General features: G+C 44.1%; 1 protein-coding gene across 1 annotated transcript in view; it reads right to left on the reverse strand.

Moving 5' to 3' along the window:
- Window positions 1-2,915, reverse strand: part of LOC117044532 (fibrocystin-like) — a 61,185-nt gene extending 58,270 nt beyond the window's left edge. The window contains exon 1 of the mRNA XM_033145351.1: window positions 2,628-2,915. Within this exon, the coding sequence (XP_033001242.1) occupies window positions 2,628-2,655 (28 nt within the window). The 5' untranslated portion in view covers window positions 2,656-2,915. The remainder of the gene's footprint in view (window positions 1-2,627) is intronic.
- Window positions 2,916-19,934: the final 17,019 nt, after the last annotated feature.

Raw genomic sequence — 19,934 nt, forward strand, 5'->3', positions numbered from 1 at the left:
GGGGGAGCATTATAAAACATAATAAATGCCAAATAGGGGGAAAGGTGGGAGCATACAATAATGGTAGGCAGCAGCACTAAAAACCAGCTGCAGCAGGCCAAAGGTTTTCCTAAATGAGAAGAAGAAGAAGAAGAAGAAGAAAAGAAGAAGAAGAAGAAGAGGAAGAAGAATAGGAGGAGGAGGAGTTTGGATTTGATATCCCGCTTTATCACTACCCGAAGGAGTCTCAAAGTGGCTAACATTCTCCTTTTCCTTCTCCCCCACAACAAACACTCTGTGAGGTGAGTGGGGCTGAGAGACTTCAGAGAAGTGTGACTAGCCCAAGGTCACCCAGCAGCTGCATGTGGAAGAGCGGGGAAGCGAACCCGGTTCACCAGATTATGAGTCCACCACTCTTAACCACTACACCACACTGAAGGTTTTAATGGTGCTGTCGAAGGCCACCAAAGAAGACTCAAGACAAATCTCCTTTAGTGGGGAATTCAAAAGTTTAGGCACAGCAGCAGTAAAGGCCCAACTCCCTTGTCCCAACCAAATATGGGTCTGGAACTCAGAAGAGGGTCTCCACAGATGATTTTAAAAAAGCAAACAAACAGGGAGGCTTTTATGGGAGAAGCTATTTCTTATCTCCACCTGCTATTTAAGGTAAATAAATATACACTACATTAGAACAGGTTATTAATTTGCACTGAGGACAAGTCAGTTGGAGTAATTTTAAACTGACCAGGTGTTAATCCTAGGCTGAGGGGCAGGGGGACCTTTAAAGGACATTCGAAGTGCATTCCCCCCCTCCAAAAAAAGAATTTTGGGCACTGCCAGTTGTGAGGGCTAAACGTTAGTGCCCAGTATTCTTTGAGGGACATATCTTTAAAGATATAGCGTGTACACAAGATGCCAACCAGAAATATCACTATACTATCGTATTTTTCTGTGTATAAGACACCCCCGTGTGTAAGACGCCTCCTACTTTTGGGAACCCCAAATTAAGAAAATGGTGGCCCAGAGTTGTTGAGGGTTTTGGGGGGGGGAGGGGAATGCCCCGAAAATCACTCACCCAACGCTGCCAATCACGCACGTCACGGGAGAAAACAAGCATCTGCCCACTCGCCGCCAGCAGCAGCCAATTGCACACACAATTGCTGCAGCAGAAGCCAATCCACAGCAGCCTTTGACACGACCGCCAATCAACCGCCAAATTGACGCACCAGCAGCCAATCCTAAGCAGCCCTAGTAGCAGCAGCCAACAATCACCCACCCAATCGCCGCTGACAAGCTCCTGCTCGCAGCTGCAACCAAGCGCATATGCACTATCTGTGTATAAGACGCCCCCCCCAACCTTATTTTACAGTAAAAAAAAACCAAAAACCACGTCTTATATATGGAATAGTGTGGTATTTCACAGTCTATACACTAGCAAAAAGATGTAAGGGAGCAAGGAACTGGGGTCCAAGTAAAATGTTATTCATTTATTCATTTATTTGATAGGAGAGATACATTACATTTGCCTAAAGAACACCACCAAATCTAGTAAGTTCATTCTCACAAAGGTAATTTTTAAAAAAAATAAAAAAAGCATTCACACTGCCACACAGGGAAAATAGAGCCATATGGACACACAGTTAAGACCATATTCGTGGAAGACAATCTTACTCAGCTACGAGGGATTGCCAAAGAAGAGGAGGATAACCAGGTAGTACAAACAAAATAAAATAAAATAAAAATTTCCAGTAGCACCTTAGAGACCAACCAGGTTGAGCTTTCGTGTGCATGCACACTTCTTCAGATACACACGAAAGCTCATACCAGGAACAAACTTAGTTGGTCTCTAAGGTGCTACTGGAAAGAATTTTTTATTTTATTTTGTTTTGACTATGGCAGACCAACATGGCTACCCACCTGTAACAGGTAGTACAAAATCAGCTGTCTGGGCAGCTAACATCTCAGGGAGAACAAGGGAAGGCAAAGAAGGAGAAGCTGAGAGAGATAAGTCATCATGCAGGGACACAAAACCAACTTCTTATTTATTTATTTAATGATGAGATTTTCAAATTGATTTGGGTTTCAGTGTGGGGCACTACCAAAACAGACTGTTCTAGAATTGTAACTGTCATTTTCCCTCAATAAATAAATGTGGCAGAACTCTTTTAAAGTCTGCCTAGCTACCCCACATAGCCATAAAGAGAAGCGTTGTCATCTGCCTGTTTCAACTTGGTAAGCAGGCCCGTAAAGAATGATAAGTTTCCATAATGGCTCAGAAAAGGCCCCATAATAATCTGCGATCAGGATCTCCGATTCGAGCAACAGAGACAGGAAGAAGTATCGAATTAGGAAGAGTGCTTGCATTTATAAGAAAGGGCTTTGCAAAAATAAAAAAGATAACAATAAGCTATAAAGGGCAATTAAAAGAAATAGGGCAGGTCTCATTCATATTTGATAAACCATATAACTAACCATCATTTCCACTGCTGTGCATTAGAAATACTATTCAAAGTTGGATGGCGGTTAAAATTATATATTGCCTGTGCCTGGCCTAAATTGTTTTTTTTTCCCCCCTCTTAAATGTACACAATATTACAAATTTAATTTTAAGCTGTTTGAATCAGTCTATAAAAAAGATTTGATTATACCTGAGTGTTCTGGCCCCGCTCTTTCCATATCTCAGTAATCTTGGCGGTAATTGGCTGATTAGGTTCCTCACACTCCATCTCTGCCTCAGTTTCCATGGTAATGTTACAGGAGCTATTATAGATGAGAACTTCATCTCTTTCCACTTTAGGGCTGAAACGAGAAGGGAGGTTAAATGGGGTGTCATCAATCTTAATGAAATGCAATTATTTTTACTCTTATTAATCATCGCAAGCCATTAGCTGGTGGCAACTGCAGGCCACCATTTGTCAAACTTTGCAAATTTCTGTAATTTTGTTTCCATTCTTTTATTGTTTATTTGTTTTGCCTCCCCCACCCCCCCTTTATCTACAAACCCTCTCAACAAAAAATACACATAGGAAATGTTTCTCAGGGATGCCATTCTGCCCGCCGATCAAAATGTATGTACACATTCAGTTCCAGGACGGAGCAAACAGAAGAACGGACAACTAAAGACAAACAGACACTGCTTGAGTCAAAAAATGGCAGCAAACCCCAGGTAGCGCTTGTCTCCTTTCCCTCTCTTACTCACACTTAATCCCGGGGAATGAATAACTCGCAACTCCCTTAGGGCAAGCGCAGAAATTGGAAAAACCACACAACTGGCTAACTGGTCCCTAATTCCAACTGTGAAAAAATGAGCTCATTTAGGGTTCCAATTCGTGCTACCCAGCTGATAGCAATGATGCTTTCTTGCTAGCACTGGAACATTAACTTAGTAAATTAATTAAACTTACTTAACAGCCCAGGCTAAGCAGATTCGATATATGTGCCAGTTAGTTTAACAGGCCGCTCCCCCCCCCCAAAAAAAAATCTCTTCTCTCATTGGGAAGTGGGAGATGGGGTGGGGAGAAGTAATAATAATGGAAATAGCAAAGGGGCGCTCTTAATTAGGCCCGCTTGCTAACAGCTGCTCACTTGGTTGGGGAACTTCTAAAGTTCTATCTATTTCCACCTACCAGAACAACCATCTTCTTTTTCTTTTTTTAAATTACATTTATTGAAAGTTTTTAACACATATAAAAAATACATACACATTTATAACCGACAAAAACATACGAATATATCTTATACCTAATATTTATTCCTCACATTGTAACAGACTTCCTCCTATCTCCTCTTCCCGCGATCCTTGTCTATCATCTTTAGTAATTTCTACACATCTTAGCAAATCATATTTACTATAAAACTTACCTAACTATTCGATCTTAACTATTTTGCTTAACTTAAATTCATCTGTCTTAAACACTTAACCTTACTCTACGTCTACAGTCTAGCTTTCCTTCCTAGTTATATCTAATTCTCAATTATACAATAATTTTTTTAATACAATTTAAATTTCTTCCAATCTTCTTCCACTGCGTCGTCCCTCTGGTCACGAAGTTTCCCGGTCATCTCAGTGAGCTCCATATAATCCATCATTTTCATCTGGAGAAATCCAGCCAGATGGGCGGGGTACAAATAATAATAAATATTATTATTATTATTATTATTATTATTATTAGCCATTCTTCAATCGTTGGTAGTTCTTCTGTCTTCCAGTTGTTGGCTATTAAAATTCTAGCTGCTGTTGTGGCATACATAAATAGAGTTCTATCGCAGAACAACCATTTTCATTCCTTTCAGCTGCCTTAAAAACCTCAGATCTACTTGCCCCTAACACTCTGTGTTTGTCAGAGGGTTTATTTCCCGCCCCCCCGCCCCCCCAAAAAATCTGCATTTTTCCTCAGGACCATCACAGGAGAGAGAAAAGCAGCACAGCTGCCCATCTGGGTAGTGATGGTTTTGCAGGATTTGTCTGGTGAGGAGGAGAAGAAGAAGAAGAAGAAGAAGAAGAAGAAGAAGAAGAAGAAGAAGAAGAAGAAGAAGAGGAGGAGGAGGAGTAGTAGTTTGGATTTGATATCCGGCTTTTCACTACCCGAAGGAGTCTCAAAGCGGCTAACATTCCCCTTTCCCTTCCTCCCCCCCCCCCCAACAAACACTCTGTGAGGTGAGTGGGGCTGAGAGACTTCAGAGAAGTGTGACTAGCCCAAGGTCACCCAGCAGCTGCATGTGGAGGAGCGGAGACACGAACCCGGTTCCCCAGATTACGAGTCTACCACTCTTAACCACTACACCACACTGGTGAGCAGACCTTCAGCAGATAAAACTTTTTCCCTTACAGATACAGGGGATGCTGTTGCTTGGGGTGCACAGGAACCGTATTAGCAAAGCAGTCTGCATCCCAACTGGGCTTCCTGTGTTGCCAACAGTATCCTGAGAAACAGAAACAGACATTTGGGGAATTCTCTCACAGGTAATGTGACTGATACAAAGCAGGCATGCCTCATGTATCTTCAACAGTTACAGAAAGGCCAGTATTCGGCAGGTGCTGCTTTTTTCCCCCCTGCAAGACAAATGTGCATGCCAAAATCCATTGGATCTAAACCTGCCAGAGCCCCAGGGCCACCCCCCACCCTGTATCGGCCCACTCTGGGGCCATTCCACCGGCTACCACTTACAGGAGATCCGGCAGACGGAGCTTATCCTGCCTCCCTATCAGGGCCACTCCTCTGCAGGAGGGCTGCCATCACTCTGTCGCATGCATGGAGGCAGCCACTGTGCCTGGAGCTGCCAACCTTTTTAAATGGCCCTGCTACTGTGTCTGGCAACACATATTTAGCATATAGCATATTTTCCCGTGTATTATACGAGGGTTTTTTATTATTAAAAATCACGTTAAAAATCTCGTATTATACACAGGTAGTCCCGAGGGGTGGATGTGCGATTGGCTGCAGCCGCGAGTCGGAGATTCTCTGCAGCAATCTGGCGGCTGATTGGTGGTTGTATGAAGGGTTGTGGGTGACTGGCTGCCACTGAGGCAGTTGGGCAGCATGCGATTGTCAGCATCTGTTCGGTGGGGGTGAGAGATTTTTGGCACACCCCCCCCAAAGAAAAGCTCAACAACTCTGAGCAATCTCCCCCCATTTTCTTTTTGAGTCCCCCAAAATACATGGGGGCGTGTTATACACGGAAAAATATGTTTGCAAAGTTGAAACCCAGAAATGCCCATCATTACAGTTGTACCTCGGGTTTACATACTTAATTGGTTCCGGATCGCTGTACGTAACCCGAAACGTACCTAACCCGAAAAATGTGCTTTGCACATGTGCAGAACACTTCTGCGAATGCGCAGGCCCCGCAGACCGCTTCTGCGCATGCACGGATTGCGCACACAGCGGGTGACACTTCCGGGTTACGTAACCCGAAAAGTACGCAACCCAAAGCGTACGTAACCCAAGGTACGACTGTACATTTAAAAAAAAACCCGGCTCCTGTATAAGGACACTGAGTAACCTTGATTTCTGGCATTTCCCTCCCATCTTGTTACAAACAGTACTTCAGGTGAGTTGCAAGGGAGGGAAGAACTCTTAAAAGGTGGGGAGTTACGACAGCTTCTGAAAATCCAACGTAAGCAGTAGATTCGAAGGCAAAATGGGAGTCTCTGATTTACAACCTGGCAACTCTAAATAGAAGTGCTTACTTCTTATGCACTGTTAAAAACACAGGACTAGAACTAGTGTATTACCTTTGATAATGTAGCCAATTCCCCAAACACCCAACCAATGTACCACAAGGAGGAATTGGCACCAGATGATTCACGTGCGTCAACAACACTGGACCTTAAGCCAACAGCAACCCTGGTTGTCAGTACGTGATGGATAAACACTGAATGGGTACTCTGAATATTGCTTAGGTTGTTGACTCAAATTAGTGAAGGGGGAGAATGTTCTTCTGCTTTTCATAATCCCCAATCTTTCCCCCCCCCCCAGTGGCATTCACCAGATGTTGCTTTGAATCAGAATACTCTCTCTCTCTCTCTCTCTCTCTCTCTCTCTCTCTCTCTCTCTCTCTCTCTCTTGCAGGAACAAAGTAAGCTGTTTACTAGATGGATCATCTGGTGTCCCTCAGACTCAAATAATACTTTTAAAAGACAAAGGAAGAGATGCTTTGATATCAACAATGAATGGATTTCATTTTCAATCAGACAGACCTCTCTGCAGGCCCAACACACTCTGCTATCGCCAGCCTAGCAAGTGCAGTGACGTGCCTGTTCCCCAGTTTGAGAAACCGTCCCTACAAAACTTGAGTGCTCCTTACCAAACAGTGCGCTGGAGTCCAGCCACTGTCAGGCAGAAGGATCATGTCTAACCTGATAAAAAAAAGGCCAGAGAAAAGGATGGCAGATGAGTTGACAGAAGCCTTGCGAGGCAGCGAAGAGGAGCATGTTGAATCGTCACAAAGGTATCGGTACGGTGTGGCTGCCGTCACAACAGAAGCACTTGCTCTGATTTAGATGTCAAACTCGATCAGTGCAGCACCTAGCTGCTTGCAGTCATCTCCCTTATCTTCCAAAGAGCATGTCAAGCTGCACAGAACTGCTATGGATGCTGGAGAAGAGAGAGCAGCAGGAGGGGGAGGGAAATCACCAACCATCAATATTAGTATAGGTACCGGATTTTACTTTCTTGGGCTCCATGGTCACTGCAGATGGTGACAGCAGTCACGAAATTAGAAGACGCCTGCTTCTTGGGAGGAAAGCAATGACAAACCTAGACAGCATCTTAAAAAGCAAAGACATCACCTTGCCGACAAAGGTCCGTATAGTTAAAGCTATGGTTTTCCCAGTAGTAATGCATGGAAGTGAGAGCTGGACCATAAGGAAGATCGTCAAAGAATTGATGCTTTTGAATTATGGTGCTGGAGGAGACTCTTGAGAGTCCCATGGACTGCAAGAAGATCAAACCTATCCATCCTTAAAGAAATCAGCCCTGAGTGCTCACTGGAAGGACAGATCCTGAAGTTGAAGCTCCAGTACTTTGGCCACCTCATGAGAAGAGAAGACTCCCTGGAAAAGACCTTGATGTTGGGAAAGATGGAGGGCACAAGGAGAAGGGGATGACAGAGGATGAGATGGTTGGACAGTGTTCTCGAAGCTACTAACATGAGTTTGGCCAAACTGCGTGAGGCAGTGAAAGATAGGCGTGCCTGGCGTGCTCTGGTCCATGGGGTCACGAAGAGTCGGACACGACTGAACAACAACAACTGGCACTTTTCTTTGGCGGGGCTTGCTCCCGTTTGCCTTGCAAAAAGTGAAGGGGAACGTTTAGCATACACAGTCGGTTTGTCACGCTGCTGCTAAAAACACAAGGAGGAAGGCGAGTTAAATGTTGCCAGCCTTGAATAAGTAAGGACTTTCATTAGCTAGTTTCTTATCCCATCTTTGTTACTATTAACATTAAAGCTTTCTCAGGGTGGAAGGATTTTGCTGCATTTTGCCATTGGGTATCACTTGGACTGAAGGGCGGCATGGAAACTTATCCAATAAAAATAAACAGACTACACTTCACATGCAGTTCCACCATTCTTTCTAGACTTTTGTTTAATAAAATGCAGCCAGGGAGTCTGCAGTTTGGAGGAGGAAATGGATCCACATAGGTCAACCCCCCCCCCTCACCCCACCCCAACATTTGTTTTTATCGCAATTGGTGCATACTATTTGTTTTCCATCATAGGGGTATAAAAACTGCTGCATGTAATAGTAGGAAGGTGATATAAGGAGAAAGGGCAAAGAAGCCTCTCTACCCCCTTTCAAATTGGGGCCTTAACAATTGAATTTTACTTTCTAAAAATCTGTAGTGTAAAAAAGAACTACACAACAAGTCCTTCAGCCTTCAGTGTGATGTAGTGGTTAAGAGCGGTAGACTCGTAATCTGGGGAACCGGGTTCGCGTCTCCGCTCCTCCACATGCAGCTGCTGGGTGACCTTGGGCTAGTCACACTTCTCTGAAGCCTCTCAGCCCCACTCACCTCACAGAGTGTTTGGGGGGGGGGAAGGGAAAGGAGAATGTTAGCCACTTTGAGACTCCTTCGGGTAGTGATAAAGCGGGATATCAAATCAAAAACTCTTCTTCTTCTTCTTCTTCTTCTTCTATTATCTAAGACAGGGGTCAGCAAACTTTTTCAGCAGGGGGCCGGTCCACTGTCCCTCAGACCTGGAGAGGGACCAGACTACTATCTTTTGGAAAATAATAATAATGAACGAATTCCTATGCCCCACGAATAACCCAGAAATGCATTTTAAATACAAGCACACATTCTACTCATGTAAAAACACCAGGCAGGCCCCACAAATAACCCAGGGATGCATTTTAAATAAAAGGACACATTCTACTCGTGTAAAAACACGCTGATTCCCAGAGCATCCGCGGGCCAGACTGAGAAGGCGATTGGGCCGGATCTGGTCCCAGGGCCTTAGTTTGCCTACCCATGATCTAAGGTCAAAAAGTCAGCTATTTGGACAACAGCCATATTCACAGTAGTTTTTAGTAGATGTACATCCATTATAGCTAGTCAGATATTCATAGAGAAAAGGTCCCAAATCCATAGTCAGGGAATGTCTCTGAGGTGTAGAGTTGGAAGGGACCCCGCCCGAGTGTCATTCTAGGCCAACCCCCTGCAACCCTAGATTATTCAGGTGGCCCATATGGGGGCTCATTGGGCTGGGTGCTACACAGAAAAGAAGTTTGGGGTTGGGGGCAGCGGGGAGGGACAAAAATACAAAACAATAGTGTGACTGTTGACGCCATGTCGTTTCTCTCCCCTCACCTCCCGACTCCTGCTGTGTGTTGAACATCCAGCCTGATGAAGAGTAAAGCATGCTTGCTGTTTGGTGCCATTTGGGTTGGCCCTCTTAATAACTGTACAAACTCAAGCCTCTGGGCAAATGCCGATGTCTTTGTCTGGTGATGAAAGATGCCAGGCACACCTGTTCTGAGAGGGCCATGGCAGCACTGCAGAGAGTGGGCAGGGAGAGAGAGAAAGGAAAGTCACACACCCTCCGTGCAACTCTTAGAGCGCAGGAGCCCTTGCAGGGTCTCTAACCAGCAGCCCTGTTGCAAAAGTGACTCAAAATGCAACTTACCGGTTCCACTTCCTGGGCTTACACACAAGAATTGAGCCAAGTTGACAAGGAGTTTTTACAATGCCCTTGCTTGAACCCACATACCTTCCTCCTCCTTTTCACTGTCTTAGCTCAGGTGTCTTTGACAGCGGCAGGCTCATGCTTTTCATGACATGGAAATTTTTCCCTCCCTCAAATTTCCATGTCATGAAAAGGTTCGCCAGTTTAACAAACCTTTGTCTACTTGTTGTTAAAGACACCATAGGAGGGAAGTAGCCAAAAGTGTGAACCCTCAGCCTGCAACATGTAAAGCAGCGGAAAGTGTCTCTGGGAACTTTCCCCTCAAGTCCCTTTTCAGAAATTAGCTACTGGTCACACACAGCAGTCCTTCACTCATTTCATTTACAAGACTAACCAGGTGAAAGTGATGAGAAGCAAGTACTAGTAATCCATAGTAAATGCTCTGGCATTTCACCACAACTTCAACTGGACTGCAGTCATACCTTGGTTGATGAACGCCTTGCAAGTCAAATGTTTTGGCTCCCAAACGCCGCAAACCTGGAAGTGAGTGTTCTGGTTTGCGAACATTCTTTGGAACCCGAACATCCGATGCGGCTTCCGATTGGCTGCTGGAGCCGCGCCTTGGTTTCTGAACATTTTGGAAGTTGAACGGACTTCTGGAACTGTATATATTTCTTAAGTGCCAGCCATTTGATATTGTTTCTATACTTTCCAAACACATTTTCAACTGCAGGTGCAAAGAAATTGCAAGAAAAACCAGCTCTTCAATTTTCACTCCGTCCTAACAAAAACATCATAGAAAGCCCTAAGTGTCGAAAATACATTTTCATGCAAAAAGAAATTGAGCAGCACCAATATCAGCTTATAGCAATGTGTTCTCTCCATTTACAGGTGGGTAGCCGTGTTGGTCTGCCATAGTCAAAACAGAATAAAATGAAAAATTCTTTCCAGTAGCACCTTAGAGACCAACTGAGTTTGTTCTTGGTATGAGCTTTCGTGTGCATGCACACTTCTTCAGATACACTGAGACGGAAGTCACCAAACCCTTAAATACAGTGAGGGAGTGGGGAGGGGTATTACTCAGAAGGGTGGTGGGAATGGGTGATCAGCTGATAGGTGTGGAAAACCTGTTGACAACTCTTAACGGCTGCAATTAGTCCTGCGGGGAAGGCAAGGGGTGAGATGGCTAAAGATAGCTTTGTCATGTATAATGAGATAAGAATCCAATGTCTTTGTTCAGACCAGGTTTCTCCATGGTTTTAAGTTTGGTGATTAGTTGTAATTCAGCCACTTCTCTTTCCAGTCTATTTCTGAAATTTCTTTGTATTAATACAGCTACTTTGAGATCTTTTATAGAATGTATAGAGTGTATCTGAAGAAGTGTGCATGCACACGAAAGCTCATACCAAGAACAAACTTAGTTGGTCTCTAAGGTGCTACTGGAAGGATTTTTTTAATTTTATTTTGTTCTCTCCATGTTTAGTTTGCAGGCTCCAGTCCTACAAATGCTGCCAAATCCTGTGTCCGACTTCTCTAGAATGATTATCATGAGAAATGTTTGCCATCGGCTTTGTCTAAGGCAATCAACTGAAAGCACTGCGGCTCCCCCCAACAGCTCTAGAACCAAACCCCTCTCACTGCTGGGACATTTTTGCTGCGTATGTGGCACACATTCAGTTGCCCCTGGCTATTCTCCTAATGGGTCACATAAACCAGAGGTGGGCAATCTTTTTTCTCCCTGCATTCCTTCAAGGTCAGAGCTGATAATGGAAACAGCCAGGTCCAAAAGCATTCTGTATTAACTAACATGAAATAAAGTCCAACTTGTTTCAGTTTTCAGCATGGCTGTTTCAGATAAGGGTGTGGGAGGTGACAGTACAACAGATCAATACAGCTACTGTTCTGCAAAGCAAGTGGAAGTAATTCCTTTCTGACGTGTGTGTGTATGTGTGTGTGTGTGAGAGAGAGAGAGAGAGCGCATAGCTGTCAACCTTCCCTTTTTTTGCGGGGAAATTCCCCTATCAGTACTATAGTCTATAGCAGGCATGTCCAACAGGTAGATCGTGATCTACCGGTAGATCACTGGATGTCTGTAGTAGATCACTGGTAGATCAGTGGCTCCCCCCAAAGAAACTAAAAAAAAATTGGCTGCCCTAAAAAAAACTCAACATCTTTGCCCTGCACCCCTAAAATGACCTGAACCACCAAAAATAGGGCTTTCCTTCCTTAAAAAAAAAGCTCAATGTCGCTTTTCTCCTCCCTAAAGAAGCTCAACAAGTCTTACGTGAACCCAAAAAAACAGTGCTTTCTTTCCTTAAAAAAAAAAAAAAAAAAAAAAGCTCAACAACTTCTCCAACAGTCTCTTGGAAGTTGGCCACCCCGGTCTATAGTATAATACTGATAGGGGAATTTCCCGCAAAAAAAGGGAAGGTTGACAGCTATGGAGAGGGAGGGAGAGAGGGAGGGAGGGAGGGAGAGAGAGAGAGAGAGATAAACTTCTTTTCCCTAAGCCATACAACCAGGAAACATTTTTTAATCTTTTGTCCTTTAAATCAATTTATTTTTGTCCAGTAAATTATTTCCTCTTCCCATTGTTCTGAAACCACAAAGGAACAGAAAGGAAGGAATTCTGATGGCATGTAAGAATGGGGCAACTTGAGGAGAAAGTTGCACATTGCCCACCACAGCTGCCTTGATACCACATTCAGTTAATTTAGCTGCATTTCCGTGTCTGCTCCCAAAAATCTTTCACTTAACATTTTCCCTCATCACTTTAATTTTTCTCCTACACTCCAGATTGCCAATATCATTGACTGGAGGCCACCACACCTGCCCATTCCATTGCTCCACCAAACTCTTTCTTTCCCCCATCTTCTTCCTGCATCGATCAATATTCAGAGGCAGCCTGTTCCATGTCAATCAGCTCGTACCATCAGGGAGTCCTTTCCTAATGTGCCGGCAAAAATCCCTTTCTTGCTGTTTGAAGTCATTTGTTTGGGCCCTGCCCTAGAGCAACACAACACCTATTTGCTTCCTCGCCTGTGTGAGTGACAGCTGGTTTCCTTTGCCCCATGAGCTGCCCCAGTGGCACGCAGGGCAAGATGCCTTGAGTTTGCTCCCAAAGTCCCTAGTTTGAAGACTTTGGGACCTTATAACAGTGCCACGAAGGAATATGCTACAAGTGCTCACAGGAAGCAAACATCCATACATGCCTTTTGGAGCCGGTAACCCGAAACCTCTCGCAACAGTTTCTCTTGTACACAACTATTGCCCTTCCTTCATACTCACCTGTGGTACAGAGTCATTTCCTGTTCTTGCCAGGACCTCTCTCTGGACTGGCTTACCTATGCTGTTGTGTAACATAGGATGTTCTTGCTGAAAACCTCAGCTGTTGCTGCCAAACTTTATTCATGCATTTATACGCAGGCTATTTCTCATGGGCTGTCTTTTATTACAGTTGCAAAAACAGTGACAACTACCTTCCATTCTCTAGTCTGAAGCAACTGGATACAATGAGAAAATCCTTGATATCACATCAGCAGCTTCCTCTAACCAAACTTTCCCAGCCAAATTACTAAAGGATATTGATCGAATCAAATGTTCATTTGCTGACATCTAATGGCAATTGAAAGTATTGCAAGGAGTCAAACACCCCCTCTCCTGTGCACAAACCAATTTTAACATTAAATACTTCAATTTTTATGTTTCTGTAACTGTAGTTTAGTTAACTTTATTTTTGTAAGTAACTGGTCTTTTGCGTGCCTGGCGTGCTCTGGTCCATGGGGTCACGAAGAGTCGGACACGACTGAACGACTGAACAACAACAACAACAACAACAACAACTAAAATTATCTTCTTTGTGGTAAATTCGTTTTTACGAAGTGATGCTATGTTGATAAATCCAACCATCACTCTTATCCAATAAATTAACGCATGAAGGATATTTTCCAGGTTTCAAAACTCATATTAGTGAAACAAGGCATGCGAAGTCTTTGTTTAGTATTCTTTGGGATAAAAATTAAGCTAATTCTAAGAAATGCCTATACTAGATAAAAACCAACAGTTGCCCTCAAAGGGGTGAAAGGTACGTTGTGATGTGATGGCGTGACCTCTGGAAACCTAGGAAATGGCTCGCCCTATTCTGAGCCCAATGATAAGCCAAACCAGACCCTGCTGTGCCCCCAAGAAGGGTGACAGGATCCAATCCCTCCCCTTCCTTACCTGGGGAGCCTCTTAGCCCCTTATGCTTCCTTCCTCTCACAGCCCCAAGAGGCTCCAAACCCCCTTTGCTTCTCTCCTTTTCTAGAAGGTCGCTGCTCTGGAAGCTGTAGCAACCGTGGGAGAGTCAGTAGCCCTGGGGGAAGCCATCATCTTCCACCTTGGCTACCACAACGTTTCACCAGATTCCAGAGAGACATCCCAGGTAGAATCAGCAACACCCAGGTAAGAGCAGGGGCGTAGCTAGGGGGTGGTGAGGTGGGCCTCCGCCAGGGGCACAGTCGGGAGGGGGGGGGCAAAATTGGCTTAAAATATGTCCATAAATATGTCTATAAATAAAAATATTGATTATCGCCTCATAAGAAAAGGTTTTAAAAAGAGTGTGAATTGAATGGGGGGGGTGAAGGAGAGGCAGAAAGAAGAGCTAATTTGTCTGTGGCTAGGGCTGGGGGCGCAATCCTGAAGGTTCTGCCAGGGGCATGAGATCATGGGAAGGCAAACTAAGGCCCGGGGGCCGGATGCGGCCCAATCGCCACGGACGGTCTGGGAATCAGCGTCTTTTTACATGAATAGAATGTGTCCTTTTATTTAAAATGCATCTCTGGGTTATTTGTGGGGAATAGGAATTCATTCATCCACCCCTTAAAAAAAAATAGTCCGGCCCACCACATGGTCTGAGGGACAGAGGACCGGCCCCTGCTTAAAAAGGTTTGCTGACCCCTGACCTAGATACAGTTCTGGGTAAGAGATAAGGTGCCCTCCAGCCGCCCACCCCACACCATACTTTCTCCCCTCCCCACACTGTTCTGTACACTTTGTCAGCAGGCAGACACACACACACACACACACACACACACACACACACAACATTACTGCAGCATGCATTTTGCAAGCACCCATCGCTTTCTTGTATGGAATTTCAACATTCTGCCCCCCACCCACCCAAAGGGCAGCAGTTGGCATCCTCCCATCACCGATTCCTTCCAGCCAGCCATGCATTCCTCCAGTAGCAACACAGACAGCATTTCATGCGCTATAGCATTGCTCTCTATTCATTTGGCTGTTTTGGATGTCACTGTTTTTTGGGAGACAGACTACATTTTGGAGTAGGCACAGGTGCCACGGACTGGCTGGATGCAGAGGAATGGTGGAAGGCAGCAGCTGGGAAACCCCCAGGGAAGAAGGCTCAGAGCCGGAGGACTGGTGGTGGGATGGCGATGAGTTGTCAGAGGGAGAAGAGGCAGCAGATTGGGAGGCAAAGATGTCGGAGGCTGAAGAGGCAATCGGGCATAGTGAGCAGAAAGAGGCTTTGGCAGAGAGCAGTCCAGGAAGGCAGGGGGGCCAGGAGACCGAGATGAGGCAGGCTGCTGAAGAATCCAGGGAGTCTCCCCCTCCTGCTGCGACCAGAGGAATGAAGAGGGCAGAGCAAAGAGAGAGCAGATGAAGGAGCCTTGTGCTGCTGGGGAAGGACCCAGGGGAGAAGCCTTCCAGAGGGGAGGGGAGGGGAGGGGAGGGGAGGCAAGGGCCTACAGTTTGCGCAACTGACTCATTGAGGCAAGACTTACTGGGAAGAGTTGTTGTGACCACCAGGACTGAGCTACTTTGTTTCTTTGAATAAAGAGTTCCTTTCACCTTGTGAGTTACTGCTGCCTTGCTCCGGCTCCTGACAGTAGTAGACTAAGGGGGAAAGGCTTGTTTTGAGCTCTGAAAAGTGCTGCGTGCCAATGTCTGTTTCTCTCTGATGTTGGAGCGGTGTGATTTGGCTGTCCACTGGGAGTGCTGAAGCTGGGCCACCACCTATGCCCAACTTGTACATTTGTAAATCAAGAGCATAAACCTCCAGGGACCTCCTACCAAAGAAACCCAAACTTGATTAAGTGAACTTCTCACCGCCCAAGGATGTGGGGAGAACACAAGAACGGGAGGAATTAAATGCAGCGCTAAGGGAGGTTTGTGCACTGCAAATGAGTTTCGTTTGCACAACAAGACTTGTCCCCCTCTCCTCCGTGCATGCCCTAAACCTCTTCTGGGAGTTTGCCCAACCCTCCAGAGCTGGGCAGAGGATGATGATGATAATAATAATAATAATAATAATAATAATAATAATAATAATAATAATAATAATAATAATAAATTTATTTATACCCCACACATTTGGCTGGGTTTCCCCAGCCACTCTGGGGGCATACAATAGTCTATTAAACATTAAAAGCTTCCCTAAACAGGGCTGTCTTCAGATGTCTTCTAAAAGTCTGGTAGTTGATGTTCTCTTTGACATCTGGTGGGAGGGCGTTCCACAGGGCGGGTGCCACTACCGAGAAGGCCCTCTGCCTGGTTCCCTGTAACTTGGCTTCTCGCAGTGAGGAAACCACCAGAAGGCCCTCGGAGCTGGACCTCAGTGTCCGGGCAGAACGAAGGGGGTGGAGACGCTCCTTCAGGTATACTGGGCCGAGGCCGTTTAGGGCTTTCAAGGTCAGCACCAACACTTTGAATTGTGCTCGGAAACATACTGGGAGCCAATGTAGGTCTTTCAAGGGAAGTTTAGAACATCAATTGGAAACATCAATTATTTGTGCTTATTAGAATTAATTAATCATGCTGAATATCTGCTTCTGTATATCATTGATTGCTGCATGCTTTTCTTAAGGTACATTTGCTGACGGGACATAGAGAGAGAAGAATGTAAAGGAACTGAAGGATCCGAGGTCAGATAAGACTGGTTGGAGAAATGTTACAATATGATGGACCAGTAAAAGCTCTGCAGAGATAACATCCTGCAAAGAACAAACTGAACCTGGCAAATGTTTGTTTGCTTGTTTGTTTTACCAGTATACATTTGTATTTATTTCTGTATGCAATGTAGTATTAGGCACGTAGCTTGGGACACTTTCTAAAATAAGTCACTGGCCATTGTTTAGAGTATCCTTTTGGCTTTTAAATACTGGTCAGGAAAACAAATGATGTAAAAATAGATGAGTAACTTTTGATTAAAAGAAATAAAAATGGATTTGCATCTAAAAGTGGAAGAGGTGAAGTGCATAACAATTCCACCAGACAATGTGGCAATATACATTATATTGCTTGTTTGAGAAAGCGGCTGGAATTTTATGCCATAGAAAATTATAAATTACAATTAGTTTCCATATTCACTACACACACACACACACACACACACACACAGCAGTTATGGAAAACAAAGAGTTGTTTAAGGCTTACAAATGAAAAACTTCACACAGATCAAAACAGTGAAAGTGTAACAATTAACATGCTCAATTTTGATGATTAAAAGATATATCTTTAAGAGACATGAACTGTAATTACACGAACAGCATGGGCATTTCATTATATTTCGTTTATTTCTCAAAAGGATTACATAGTTTTCAATACGAAGATTGTTCCAAAATTGTTTAACTTTATAATGCCCTGAATTAAAGTACATCTTGGTGAATCTTAGGTTAAAAAAGGCGAATCACTTAAAATACACAACAAGCCATGTTTCCAGCAAACAAGACTTAACAGAACGTATGGCTTTACAGTAGCATCAATTTGTCAACTAAATTGTAGCAATAAATACATATAATCTCTACACATAGACTTACATTTTGATCTGGTTTAAACAGTACAGAAAACAAACACCAATTGAAAATCTGTTGTAAAGTGTTGAACACTCAAAAATCTTTAAAAATCGGTTTTCAGACTCTAAAATCAAAACATTTAAAGGGCATTGCAGATGAACAATTCTTCGCCAAACGGGGGGAGGGGACACAGGTAGGGGTTGGCAGCGGGGGAGGGGGCACATTAGCGGGGAAGGGGGGGCAGGAAAGATAGCATATAGCCAGAACCATAGGAGGAGGGAAGGGGCTCGATTTTTACATGTTCACATTTCTCTTTCTTCTTCTCTTTCTTCTTTTTGCCCTCTATCTTCGGTAAAAATCTGAAAGGCAAGCATGGACATGACTCAGAATCACAAGAACTACAAGAAAAGGGTTAAATCCCATCTGATTAAAACACAAAACTTTGAATCACCGTGCTCAATCAGAAAACCAAGATCTTTTACCCCTGTTACGGTATTGTATTCTAATCTTGGCTTTCTTCTGATAACTTTCCTCTTGGCTCATTTGTCTCCAGCGACTACATTCTCCGCTTTTAAAATTTATGGTAGCAGAAGAACAATCCAGCATTCAAGGCTGGGTGATGCCGGGGGTGGGGGGAACTTCTGAGTATCAACTTTAGAGTTACAGTGGTACCTCGGGTTAAGAACTTAATTCGTTCCGGAGGTCCGTTCTTAAGCTGAAGCTGTTCTTAACCTAAGGTACCACTTTAGCTAATGGGGCCTCCTGCCGCCGCCACCACCGCACGATTTCTGTTCTCATCCCGAAGTAAAATTCTTAACCCGAGGTACTACTTTTGGGTTAGCAGTGTGTAACCTGAAGCGTTTGTAAGCCGAGGTACCACTCTATTTTGCAGGTAGTTGTGTAAGCCATATCCAGGGGCAATAAAATGAGAAACCTATGAATGCAATTTGACAGTTTATTCTTACGTTTTCTTGGGCTGAGCCAATCGATCCCAGATGCTGGGGTCCAATTTATTCTTTTCTTTTTCTTTCTGAGGTGCTGTTGTAAACAAAATGGTGCAGATTAAACAGCCTGTTGATGGTAATTATTAATTATTATTATTATTATTATTATTATTATTATTATTATTATTATTATTATTTACAGTGGAACCTCAGCTGTCAAACTTACAGATAATGCGTTCCGGAAGCCTGTTCAGCTTCCGAAATGTTCAAAAACTGGGACTCAATGGGGCGGTCAGCAAGCCCCATTCAGAAAGAGAAACATGCCTTGAGGCACGTTTGAAAATAGAAGTACCGGTATTCAATTCTAGTTTGACAGAGTTTGGGAGGTGCAACATTCAGCTTCCGAGGTTCCACTGTAGATCACAATGTAGATCTTCTTGATACAAGATGGTACCTTACCTGGTGGTGCTTCTTTTGTTCTTTTTTTTATTTCTGTTGTCATTGCCTATAGAAAAAGAGCAAAAGGGTTATTTGATGGGTTCATGGTGTTATTAATATTTGGATGGGAGCTGCCCAGAGTGGCTGGGGCAACCCAGTTGGATGGGCGGCATATGAAAAATATAATATAATATTATAATTATAATTATTATAATTATAATAGAAGAAATATGGCCTCAATATGGCAGCAACAAATCCCACGTCCCCCTATTTTTTACATTAGTTTCTAAGAATAAAACCCCATCTTTACACATATGTGAAGTATGTGACTCACCATTTTGAAGAGAAGGTCTATTTTCTTCCCTTCCACCTCCATAATTTCCTCCCTGCTTACAATAGGCTCGTAGGGGCGCCTCGGTGTTATTTTCTGAAAGAAAAAAAGGAAAATGAATGTTCCCCTTGCCCAATTATCTCATTTCTGACTCTAATATTGGAAAACGCCTGTCTGGCTTCAAGCAGTAATGGCCTCTGTTAACTGATTTTGCTGTGTTAGCTTTATTGGCCGAGGGAGCCGGCATACAGCTTCCGGGTCATGTGGCCAGCATGACTAAGTCATTTCTGCAAACCAGAGCAGCTCACAGAAACGCCATTTATCTTCCCGCCGGAGCGGTACCTATTTATCTACTTGCACTTTGATGTGCTTTCAAACTGCTAGGTTAGCAGCAGCAGGGACCAAGCAATGGGAGCTCACCCCGTCGCGGGGATTCGAACCACGACCTTCTGATCAGCAAAGCCCTAGGCTCTGTGGTTTAACACACAGCGCCACCTGTGTCCCAAATGTTCCCCAAATGCTCCCAGAAGGACCATATGAGGTGGGGGTGCAAACATGCACAGATGCATTGCCACTGATTCAAACTCCTGGATCCCTTCCAACTCTACAATTCTAACATTTGAATTTGTTCTTACTTACATGTTTTGAAGGGGCTGGTGGAGGTGGTGGAGGGCTCACTGAAAAGGAAGAAAACAAAAGATCACTGTTACCTGTCTGCTTCATTTAGCTTTGTCCTCTCTTGTGCTACGTGCTACACTTGGGCCAGACAATGGGAATGTGGGGCGCAAGCTTCAGCAAGGACCAAGAACTAGCGTCTAA

Source organism: Lacerta agilis, chromosome 3 (genome assembly GCF_009819535.1).
Source record: "Lacerta agilis isolate rLacAgi1 chromosome 3, rLacAgi1.pri, whole genome shotgun sequence".
Classification (NCBI taxonomy): domain Eukaryota; kingdom Metazoa; phylum Chordata; class Lepidosauria; order Squamata; family Lacertidae; genus Lacerta; species Lacerta agilis.